This window comes from Alosa alosa, chromosome 16 (assembly GCF_017589495.1).
Source record: "Alosa alosa isolate M-15738 ecotype Scorff River chromosome 16, AALO_Geno_1.1, whole genome shotgun sequence".
Classification (NCBI taxonomy): domain Eukaryota; kingdom Metazoa; phylum Chordata; class Actinopteri; order Clupeiformes; family Clupeidae; genus Alosa; species Alosa alosa.
The window spans coordinates 20,001,416-20,014,408 of NC_063204.1; the positions used below are offsets into that span (position 1 = coordinate 20,001,416).

At 41.7% G+C, this 12,993-nt stretch overlaps 1 protein-coding gene across 3 annotated transcripts in view; it reads right to left on the reverse strand.

The window, feature by feature from the left end:
* vipr1b (vasoactive intestinal peptide receptor 1b) overlaps positions 1–12,993 on the reverse strand; it is a 57,759-nt gene that overhangs the window by 14,322 nt on the left and 30,444 nt on the right. For all 3 annotated transcript variants that reach the window (XM_048266655.1, XM_048266658.1, XM_048266657.1), the window contains one exon: positions 10,115–10,250. In XM_048266655.1, coding sequence (XP_048122612.1) covers positions 10,115–10,250 — 136 coding nt within the window. The remainder of the gene's footprint in view (positions 1–10,114; positions 10,251–12,993) is intronic.

Sequence of the window (12,993 nt, forward strand, 5' to 3'; positions counted from 1 at the left end):
GCGCATCAACTCTGTTTGGTTTTAACAGCAGAAAAACTGACCACACCACAAAAAGGGTAGGACTTGCTCCATTACAAGTCCTGTATGTGGATTAAAGGAACACAATGTGTCAGGATCTGGTTAAGTTTGTGCCACCCTGGTGGCCATTTTGTGTATTGGTCTGTGTTTGTTTTTGCCTGTTCCCCATGTGCTTTGTGTTCCCTGCCTGTCACCTGTCTTTGTCTCCGCCCCATCTCCTTATTTGGTCTGTGCTTGCTGTCTTGTTTGTTTTCCCTCCATTTCTGCCTCCTCACCTGTTCCCTGTTATTGTCTCGTTGGTTTCGTCCAGTCGTCTGTCTTTCTGTTAATTGGTATGTGTGTTTCTACCCTCCTGTTTCTCTGTTCTCTGTCGGATCGTCTCTCTGTTTGTCTAGTCAAAGTCTTGTATGGAAGTAAGAAATTCTTTAAATGTAAAGTTCGTGTTTAAAAAAAAATCTGTTTGGTCTGTAAGTAGGGATGGGCAAGGCGAGGCTTTATGAAACACTGAAACGTTCGAAGCAATTGTGCCGAATTGTTCCGAAGCTTTGAAACAATTCCGACACCTCAGAGCTGTTTAGGGTGAAACAAATCTGTCAAATGCTTCGTATTGGAGATGTGGTCTTTAAAGTTCGTAGCTCGCTGTGTTACCTGTGTTCAGTCTTTGTCAAAAGCTAAGCAGCATGCCCTTGGTCAATTACTGGATGGGAGACCACATCACAATAAAGAGAATCTTATTGCTGCCACTATGTGTTCTCTAAATCACTTTCTTATAAAAACTCTCGATTTTTGACCATTCTGAGAGTTCAGTTGAAACTGAGTGGTTAATGGTGAAGTAAGAAAACATAAACAGATACGATATGAAACAATACCTTACAAATCAAACGGGGATCGAACCACATTTGAGCAGCCTGGGCTACCGTGCAAAAAACACCCTCACTAACCACTACACCATCATGGTTATTGCTTAAGAGAAAGCTACACTGTTAATTGAATGCGCGGGCACATGACATGGGGATTTTGAACGATGTTTCGAAGCAGTGGTCACATGACATGGCTGTTTTGAACCACGTTTCGAAGCAGTGTTTCGAAACACTTGTGCTTCGAAGCCTCGACACTGATTCGAGACGTCGGTTTCGAAAGTCACACCCCAATCTGTAAGTCTGCCTGGTTGAGTCTTGCACTTGGGTCCTCCTGCACAATCCTGACACAATGGAGAAATTGATATCTATGTCCCTTGGTGTCAATATCACCATTTAGTGCTAAATCGGTACCCAGTTAGTCATAAACTGATTAAAGGCTCACAATCTCCCAGATCAACGTTACATAGTGTAATATTAAGTGTTCGGGGTATGCAATGACGATGTCAGAGACTTCATTCACCTTATTATAAGTCAGTGTAACATCAGAATGAGTTTGAAGCTGTTTTAAAGTAAAACAACTGCATTGCATTTCTTTAAAGGAGACATAGAATGGAAACCACTTTTGCCCTTGTTTTGATTAATTATAGAGGTTGTGCATAACCAAAGAGCTTAATTGAAGAAATATATTTAATTGAAGAAAATATAATGTCCGCAACACTGCTTTTGACTCCCATATTTAATGCACAACATGCCTGTTGTGCATTAAATATATCGGAGTCAAAAGCAGTGTTGCAGACATTACTGTATATTTTATTCAATTGAGTAAGTTTTTCTTTTGTCCTGCACCTGCCAGAAGGTGGGATGTGCACACAATAACTGTTTGCTGAACGTCATAACCAAAGAGCTGACATGAACATGAGGCATGGGTTGTGGCCTCCTTCATATGGAAATCTTGAACTTAAAAATAGCCATTAAAACATGGGCGAATTAGAACAAAGCCTACATGTGATGTCATATCACAAAGCAAATATAGTTCAATTGTGGTTGCCAAAGAGGGCACCATTTAGTCAAAAGGACCATTTCAATACCCAACCTAAATATATAAGGTTTTATTTGGCCTTGTAAAATTGCAATTGAGTTTATTTTTGATAAATCAAAGTTGAATATACTATTTTAATATCAGAGAACACAGTACAATACTCAGTTCACTGATTCTATGTCCCCTTTAATGAAATCTATATAGTACTGAAAACAAAAAACGGGCATTGAACAGCCATGGTTGCCGCTGGTGACAAATACATGTTAAATTTATACAGCACAGAGAAATGGATGTCTGTAGTCTGTCAACAGATTCTGAAACTTAACTAGATGTACTGCAGAGCGGTACAAAATATGACCGCCGCCCAGTCCAGCACATTTTTTCCACAAAAATAAATCATGCTGAAAGGCCTATATGATTCTAACTGTCTCACTAAATTGCATTATCCACACTCAATTCTCACTGGTATCTGCTAGACAACAAGTACCAAAACATGATTAGTTCATAGATTTCACATGTAAATTTCATTTTATACAACCCCACCCCCATCTTGCCTGTTCATAATTCTGAGAAATTCTTGAATTGTGTGCATGTGTGCGTGTACACATTTATGTTTATGTGTGTGGGTGTGTGTGTGTGTGTATGTGCGGGCTTGTGTGTTTGCCTGCGTATGTGTGTTTGTGCATGTGCATCCATGCGTACATATGTCTACTGTGTGAGTATGTGTCATACGTATGATTACTGTGAATGTATGTGTGTGCGTGTGTATCTGTTTATGCACATGTGTGCACATGGAATGGGTTCACATGACCCCTGGAGGCAAACATACGGAAAAAATTGGTCATCCTAGGCCCTACGGTTCTCAAGATATTCACAAAAAACTGTGTCTGCCCTACCCTCCTTTCAGGGGGTCCAGTACAGCGGGGGGGCTACAGATCAAAACGAAAAACGATGGTTCCATGCTATCCATGTGGGATTACATGCCCACCAAGTTTCGTGTCCCCGGTCTTTCAGTGTCCCGGGAATCCTTGTTGGTGTACGGTCACTAAATGTACACATAAATTATTTTATTGTAAGGCCCCCCATGAACGAAAGTTCACAAAACTTGGCATGCATTTGGAGGGTGTCATAATGATCCTACACTTTCAATTTCGTGCAGTTTTGACCATGTCAGCCAGAGATATTGTGATTAAAACACCTAATTATTTGCTTTTTAATTTTTAACTAGGTGGCGCTATACATGAAATAAGTGGTAATGGGATGGGTTGACATGCCCCCTTAAGACCAACATACAAAAAAAAGGTGGACCTCCTAGGCCCTACGGTTCTCGAGATATTCACAGAAAACTGTCTCCGGCCACCTACAGGCCAGTTGGTGTATAGTAACATAAATTAATTTATTTTGTGGCCCCCCATGAACGGAATTCCATGAAACTTGGCGTGCATTCAGAGGGTGTCATAATGATCCTACACCAACTGCACTCCAATCTTGTGCAGTTTTGACTGTTAGGTCACAGATACCTGCGATTACAACACCTCATTTTTACTTTTTTGTGTTTAACTAGGTGGCGCTATACATGAAATGAGTGGTTATGGAATGGGTTGACATGGCCCCTTGAGATCAACATACAAAAAAAAAAATGGTCCTCCTAAACCTTACGGTTCTTGAGATATTCACAGAAAATGTGAATATCTCAAGAACCTCTGTGTCTGCCCTACCCTCCTTTCGGGGGGTGCAATCCAGCAGGGGGGGCTACAGATCAAAACGAAAAACGATGGTTCCATGTAATCCATATGGGGTTACATGCCCACCAAGTTTCGTCTACCCCGGTCTTTCAGTGTCCCGGGAATCCTTGACGGAAATTTGGACATGCGAAAAAGAAAAGAAAAAAAATCTGACTAAACCTATATGACTGCCGCTTCGCTACGCGGCGGTCATAATTACTGTCTCAGTCTATCTCTCAACTCCTCTTTCTCTTACCATCTCCATCCCTTTCTTCACCCTCCAACACACACAAGGTATGTTGACATATCAAAATGAAGTTTGAGATACCATTTCACCTCAAATGAAAAATCTCATTCTTAATCAGAATCAAACCTCTGGCTGACTGGCCTGCACCACAAATAGGCAAGGCCCCGCACGTGCCAATACACGACCAGAACCAGTCCAGATGTGCACCGGACCCGCCTCACAATGAGCTGCAGGCAAGTATGCAAGCTATAGCCAATCATCAGTCTGCCGTACATGTTACATAACCGATATACTGTCAAGCGTGAGATGAAAGTCACACTCACTCAATTAGCACCCGATTTCACCCAGAGCAACTCACGGTGTAGATAAGATGCTCATTTCCTCAGTATGTGGAACCAAAACTCTAGGACCCTGCTTATGTCAGCTGTGCTTTAGGACAGGAACATGGCCATGACAGACATATTCGCTGAGTTCACACACTTCCACTGAAAAATTACAACTTATTGTTAACATAATATAAAAATAACATTAATATAAACATCCTTTACAGCAGTGGGTTTTAAACTGGGGGAAGGGACCCTTAGAGGGTGGCCAAAATATTGGAGGGGGCAAAATGATTGACTGTTGGAATTAAGGAAAACTTTTTAGAAAACAGTTTTTAGACTAACATGTTTTAAAACTGAGATATAATGTTTCTCTGAAAGTGGATGCTCTGTTTACGCAAACTCAAAACTCTACCTGTGTCTCAAATCACCTGTTGGAGCTCAAAAATGTGGTGCGCAAGCATACCACGGACAGAACACTAGACAGCCCTCTTTCGCCACAGGTGCACCAGTATGAGTGCTAGTTGTAAATTGGAAAATAATAAATCGGATCGTCAAAGGATACCATGGACATTCCGTGCAGTCAGTGATTGTAAGTGATTTCAAGCCCATAACATTTTTTGTCACATTCAGCAACCTTCTCTCACTGTAAAAAACAAACTCTGTAGGCAGCGTAGGCTCTGAAAACTGGAAATATATACTGTAAAGTATGTTGCTTTAGATAAGTGCATCTACAAATAATTTAAAATAAAAACATAAACATAAACAATTAGGGCTTCCTTCGCTATAGCTGACTGTAACATTAACGCCTTTGGCTTTGACATAGCATTATCCCAACTGAAGGTATAATATAATACTGTAAATATGACTATTTTACATGGTTGAAGAGAATGGGGTTGCGAGACTTGGTCAATGTTTTAGGGCGGTCACCAAACAAAACGTTAAAGAACCACTGATTTAAGGATTCATGGCAGCTTAATGAGTTACATTTTTAAAAGTGCAGTCTACTTATACACTCTTTTTTTCCCTCAAATTCAACAGCGCACTCCACGTGGCCTCTGGTTGTCTGTTTTGTGTGTATTCTTACTTAATAAACTCTACTGCCTGCACACAGTCCCGCCTCTGCTAAAGGGAAATGTACAAAAGTGACCCAAACTGAACTATACACCATTCCAGCCAATCAGCATGGAATCAAAGGGAGGCAGTGCGGCCATCTGCTGAGCTCAAATGTCCACCACCTTTTGCCAGAGTCACAGACCGTACCTTTAACATGCTGTAGTGAAAATGATATTCCACCGTACCGTACCAGTATCCGGTCACAGACCGTACCTTTAACATGCTGTGGTGAAAATGACATTCCACCATAGCAGCATGTGAGTTGACAATGGCAACAGAAGATGTTAAAAGATGAAGCATGGACAGCATAGTCCCCAACAGTTAGAGTCCACAGAAGTTAAACAGCACATGAACAGAATAATAAAGGTAAATGGGTGATTTTGGAGTGTTTTGATGTTTTTGTGCTTATGGATGACTGATTTAGTACAGAGCATGAGGGAGGAGAAGATGGCTGAAACCTCAGTACACAAGAATAAACAACTGGGAGTAGTCTGTCTCTCTATCTGTGTGTGTGTGTGTGTGTGTGTGTGTGTGTGTGTGTGTGTGTGTGTGTGTGTGTGTGTGTGTTTGGAGTAGGCGGCGGTGGGTAGGAACAGACACAGTGAAGCAAGATAACAAGATCATGTCCATTCTGCCTGGCTGCATTAGAAAGCTCAGTTTCCACAAAGACGAAAGTCACCAAAATCAAATTTGATGTTTTAGAACAAATTGGTTGATCTTTTTTAGTCTTTTCAGACTCCCTATCTCTCTCTCTCTCTCTCTCTCTCTCTCTCATTTCATGTGGGCATGACAAAAACAAATAAATCTTATTGTTAGTGGTCAGTGACAAGAACAAGCTCTGAGACATAATGAATTCATATGTCATTTGCAATGTCTGCATGTCTGCAGTCTTCCGCATTGACTCACACTTTCCATGATGAGAGGGGGTCTCGAGCTGGACTTTTTTTGGAGGGGATGGGAGGGTCAGGGGCTATTGAGGTGGAGGACACCATTTGGGACATCATTATAGCGATCCCTCAAGGGCAACACAGTGCCTCAGAAGTCAATCCAGCCCTGTCATTAGCTAGTCACTCATCCGGGCCGAAATGAGGTTTCCCTCACAGGGGGGCTGTTAATAGGCCTAAATGCTGACCATTCCCCTTCAGTGGACTGACTGATGCGGGGGCAGTGTTGGAGTGTATGTGTGTGTGTGTGGGGGGGTTACAGTGGGTGGAGGTTTGGGGATGGTGGGGGGGGGGGGGGGGGGCAGAGCTAGGGGACTTGGATGGTCAGACAGCTGGGTGATATGAGTCCAAACAACAAACAAACTCTGAGACAAAGTCACTCAAGTGGAAGATGAGAGCGGAGAGAGAGAGGGGGATGAGAGTATGCTGAATGAACACATGGACACACAGACACACACACACACACACACACACACACACACACATACTATAGATGGGTGATATGATATAATAATTGTATTTCAATATTGAAGGAGAAAAGAAGATATTACAATACAATACAAATCTTAATGTAGTATAACATTTAAACATTTATTTGTGATATTAAGAACAGTATCTAAATAGATGTGTTCAGTTGAAATAAAAAATAAATAAAGTACTGCGATATTGCAATATAAAAAATTCTTACACACGCACACACGCACACACACACACACACACACTCCAGTTGAAATCAACAAGAGGCAACTTAGGCAACTTCCTGTACCTGATGGTACCAAGGAAAAACATGTTTGTGCACTGACATAGGCTATTTCTATACCAGAGAAACTGTGGTTGACACGTGGTTAACACATGGTTAACACAATGTTGACCACATCTCTTGAAATGATTCCAGCTAACACTGCTGACTCTTCCTGTTTCTTTTAAGAAAATGTTTCCCCTGTGATGTGAAAGAAACATGGTGCATGCTGGTGCATGGTGCATCAATAATGACTACAGGTTGACTTCAGCAATGTCTCCCTCTAAACCAGAAGGTCAGGACAGCCAATGAGGGGGTCTCATCCAAAGGGCCACAGGATAGAGTTAGAGTTCCTCCATTATTAATTTAGTCATCAGCAGGTGAGAGAAACTCAATTGGATCCTCAGGTGGGCTGTAAATTGACCATCTCAAATGTCCACTCACAGCACAGTGAGACATGGGGCCATATCTAACATACATTAAGCAGACATGGGGCCATATCTAACATAGATCTAGCTTGTTTAATGTGGACAGTAGGCTGTAGCCAGTAAATGAATGTGCAACATAATGATGGTATACTACATAACATGGAGGGTATAAGCGATGCTACATCGTACTAGTAAGGGTTACATAATAGCCATCACAATTTGGCTGCGCTCAGGGGTCTGTGGGTGACAACTCCTACTTTAACAGAGAACTGCAAAGTGTTACACCTACAGAGATATACACAGAAACAAAAACAATATATATATATATATAACAGTTTAAAAATAGCATGAAACATAAAACACTCACTCACACACACACACACACACACACACACACAGTCACACACACAGAGATAGACAGAGACAGACACACAGATAAACAGACAAAGACACACACACACACACACTTCAAGTTTTAAATGCTATGTCAGGAGCTCTGCAAGCTGCAGCATGAATAATTGATTAAACTGAAAGTTTTTCCTGTCAGAAATAAGACTTGTGACGAAAGGCATCCAGGGAGAAATTATTGATGTTCCTTTAAAAAAATCAAATCATTCAGTTCACTTGAAAAAAGAAATTAACACCTTTCCTGGCTGTTTAAAACACCATTACAAGTCAACACATCCGGACATATGATTTGAAATACTCTGTGTTTGATGGAAGCATTGCATTAGGCCTTTCTGAGCTGTTTTTATTAAGAAATCGTTTCCCATAACCCTGATCAGACAACACCTTTTTTTCTTCACTGCAAAAAAAGAGAAGAACAAAACAGGAAGTGATGTGTTCTTATTTTTCTGCCAAGGGATTGCATAGGGGCTTGGCAGCATCAGAATGGATCTGTCTGTAGTTTTCTAATGTGTACAAATCACACAAAATTGCTCGTGGAGAGCCCAGGCAGAAAAATGCTCCAGGGTGACAGCGAGGCTTGTGAAATGGATTAAAAGCTTTCCGGAAGTGTGTGTGTGTGTGTGTGTGTGTGTGTGTGTGTGTGTGTGTGTATGTGTGTGGGAGGGAATGCAATGCAATGGACAGGGGTCTGACAGACACACACACTCACACACACGCACAAACATACACACACAATGCACACACAGGATAGACAGCGTGCTCAGTGTCACTACATCATATGCTTAATATGTGTAGAGGCTCCAGGCATCTAATGCATTGTTTTATGATGGAGTGCTTTTCTTCTCTGAGTTGTACAACTGAAATGAGTGATCACTGGCTGTCCTTGACTTGGTATAATGTATCCGGTTGGATGCTGAGCTTGTTGTTTTGGTTCAGAAAGGTAATTTCAGTGCATGGAGGTTCATGTGCATGGAGGTATCACATTGGTTTGACTCATTACAAGTCTAAAATGTTAACATCCCATTCACCACGAAAACTAGTTCAGTTCAGATAGTATGACTTACAATAAAACTGCACAAATAAAGTATGTATTGTGGAAATACTAACTCAACTATAACATGCCATGTTAACATGTGTAACGACATTCAGGAGCCTGGGAATGCAATGCCAGTTCTTATCCTGAATATCTTCAGTTCACCTACAACATGACGGAACCCAGACAATGCGCTTGAAGGGGGAGTATACACAATGACAGTTTCATCTATGGTTTATTGCTGCCTCTCTTACACAGTGTGTGTCTGTGTGTGTGTGTGTGTGTGTGTGTGTGTGTGTGTGTGTGTGTGTGTGTGTGTGTGTGTGCGTGCGTGCGTGCGTGCGTCTGTGTGTGTGTGTGTGTGTTGCATGCACAGTCATATGCATGTGTTTGTGTCATATGTATATGTGGATCTTTGTACATTTGTATGAGCATGACTGAGTGATTGTATGGGGCAAGGTATGTACTGTACATGTAGATGTGTGTGCACACATGCAAGCGTTTTGAGTGTGTGTATGTGTGTGTGTGTGTGTGTGTGTGTGTGTGTGTGTGTGTGTGTGTGTGTGTGTGTTGCTACCAGGGTGGTCCATGAGTTCCCATCCCCACAGCTGGTTCTACTCCGTCGGGGACACCTCACCATCAGGAGACATAAACTTTATACCACACACTTCAACACACACACACACACACACACACACTCTCTCTCCTTCTCTCTCTCTCTTTCTCTCTCTCTCTCTCTCTCTCACACACACACACACACACACACACACACACACACACACACACACACACACACACACACACACACACACACACACACATCCCCGGGCCTCTCCTTACGCTTAGATATCATGTGCTCTGGGATGGAATGGGACGTTCTGCTTTTGAGTTGAGGTTAAACTAGCCTCCAAAACATGTAAACTACCGCAACACATTTATTTGGACAATTCTGCTGGAATAATTAAAAGAACATTACAAACAAACTGTCCAATTAACCAAATGTGCAGAAGACTTCTCTCCTTTAGCAGTACAGCTGTTTCCAAGACTTCATTTCATAAATAAGTCTGTTAAGCCATGACAAAGAAGCGATAGCACCAGCATACAATTCCCCCAAGCTCTTAGAATGGCTTATCCTCACATAGTGGAACACATCTCAGTGGAACGCTCCAAAAGGGTATGACCCTCGGCAGTGACAATGCAGTGTATCTCTCCTCCAATCAGGAGTGAGGACTTACAGAGCCGTTGGAGGTGCAGTCATAGTCGTCGTCCGGCGTGTAGAGGACCACGTCCTTGATGAAGACGGAGATGGCCTTGAAGATGAAGGACAGGAAGAGGTGGATGTGGATGTAGTTCCTGGTACAGTGAAGCTTTCTGGGGGGAAAGAACAACACCTTTGAGAGGTCTTACCAGTCATACACAGGGATGGATGACTGACTGAATTTAGCATAATGGACACACACACACACACACACACACACACACACACACAATCTTACATGTGTACACGAGACAGAAGATGAGACAAAGTTCTGTAGCTTATTAAGAAACCTCTTGGATACTAATCACATTCTCCACTCAAAATTAATGAGCAAAATTAAGGATAATTATATAACAAATTACATCCCAGTGTTCTTCAGTTCATAACTGCGTGCCCCAGTGGAGTTACAACAATACATATTGGAGGGATTTCAAAAAATCTAATTTACCCAAGAGTGACTGAAACAAGTTTAATGCTGTTCAAATGCAAGCACTGGTTCAATGCCACTGTTGGGGAGCCTCTACGGATCACAGTGTTATTTGTTTGGAAGCCATTTCTGATTTGTGCACTTGTCGTGCCTGTCCAGACACTGTTCAAATAAGTGGTGCCTAGAACACCACACAGATGCTTGTGTGTGGTGTTTATGAAGCCAAGAGAACATTCTGCGACACCCCCCTCTCCTCTGCCCCCCTCCACCAAGACAAGAAAATGCCAGTAAATGACCCTTGCTCACAAGGGGCTGTTTTTGTTCAAACAGAAGCTTATGGGTGTCCGTGGGTTAAATGGAGCACATAGCGTTCTGAGAGCCTTGACAGAGATACACTTACCCTCTGACAAACTGCCAGAACCTAGCCAGAGTGTAATTCTATTTGGTTAGTGTGAGGACACAGTTGTTTGGTATGGGAGAGGCATTAGAGTCAATGGCAGCAACGCGTCCATGGTCCATTCAAAATGCACAAACACAAAACAAGGTTGACTACATGATTAGTTATTAAAAAGACCATTTGCCTTGGCAAGAAAAGGGCTAATGATAGGGACCTAACAGGATTTCGTATTGAAAAAAACATTGCGTACACTTATTTTTGCACTCATTTCTATCTGAGGTGTGCGAAAAACCACAGGAAGAACATGCTATTACCAGTGCAGACACAAACTAAATCCCTAATAGGCTCCTGAGCCCAGCGTTGATGAAAAGGTCTCTTTGTTGATTTGTATTTTAGGAAACAATCTCAGCGATCTCATTCTGTCTCTCTGCAGCCGTGCTCACTCAGTAAGCCTAGATTTGATCATATCGAATAAAGCAACTGCATCTGATTGAGAGTCAAGCAGTTTGGCGTCCTCATGACACAAAAACTTAAAAAGAAGTCAATGAACCAAGCGGAATTCAAACAACATGTCAAGTGGGATAAATCAGTATTTGGCAACTTCTTTGTGGGAGAGGAGACATGTCACTTTTTTCTCCTAAATAATTATGCATATACGACAATCTTCAACACAGAGAATATTAAAGTAATATAATAATATAAATTAAATAATAATAGCAATGTTAGTTTTGTAATTCTTTCTGAAATGTTTTTTATGCTGTAGGGTAGGGTGGTCATTCAATATATTGTTTTTATTGTTTGATGAATGTTTTCCTGTCCAAAGTTGTACTATTCAAAGAATGATGAATGAGTAAATGGACATAATTGTTTAATAATAATTTATTCAAGTGCTACCCAAAGCATCTGACTTAATTTTCCGCAATGACTCACCACAAGACAGGCTTAATTTCCCTGATGGTTCTGTTTGCAAATAAGATGTGCAGCATGGACTGTGAATATCAGCAGAGATGTTGTTCCAAATCTGCTGAATTCAATTCATCACACACACACACACACACACACACACACACACACACACACACACACACACACACACACACACACACACACACACACACACACACACACACACACACACTTGGCTTTGGCTATTGTCTTGCTTATTATCAGTGTTCCTCTTAACATTAAGGACATGCTGTGAAGCCAAGTGTACCCAGGTGGATATGCGGAAAGCCCTGCCCGGTGACTCCGAAAGTGGACTCTCAAATTGCCTCCATTACCTGCAGATGTCCCAGAAGCTCCATGGAGGAGGGCCAAACATTCTGTTCGTTACCACAAAAAAATACTTCACATCGTGTGCAACCACAGAGCGGTGATTTATGATCTTGAGAGAGAGAGATACACACATAACGTTCCTATTATTCATTTTATTTCATGATAAAAAAAAGCCACGTCTGCTTTCAGCCAAGGTGACTCAGAGAAACTCCACAGAATTTGTTCATAACTATTCAGAGAACCAAACAATTAGTCAGACCGAGAAAAGATGAAAAACAAAACTAATACGGCCTTTGCCTTCCCATGACTAAATGCACACCAAGAGAGTTTCTTTAACTTGTCCTCGCAGATGGAGTTTATAAATATCTCTCTATGTAGACCTTTGATGCTTCAGTGTAGCCACAGAGCCATATTAAACCCTCACTGCAAGCCTCCACTCTGAGTAGCCCTCCTGGATCTTTCATCACAGCTTTCACAGATACTGTATATTTGTCATCATAGAGAACCATTTGTATTAATCAAAGGGCTTCATGTGAGCATGAGGATCTGAACAGAATCTTTAGATCTCGTATGTTTTTGGAGAACCAGTGGAGACTGATTTTCTTTTTCCTGTTGGAGTGGCGAGGCAGCTTTAGGATCGATGTGATCGAGAATCATTATAGCTGTGTAGGATGCTGGAAGGAGATGATAAGTAATCTGTGCTGCTCCGCCTGACGCACAGAGGACGGGAGCTTTTGAGCATTTAGACTCGTCATTG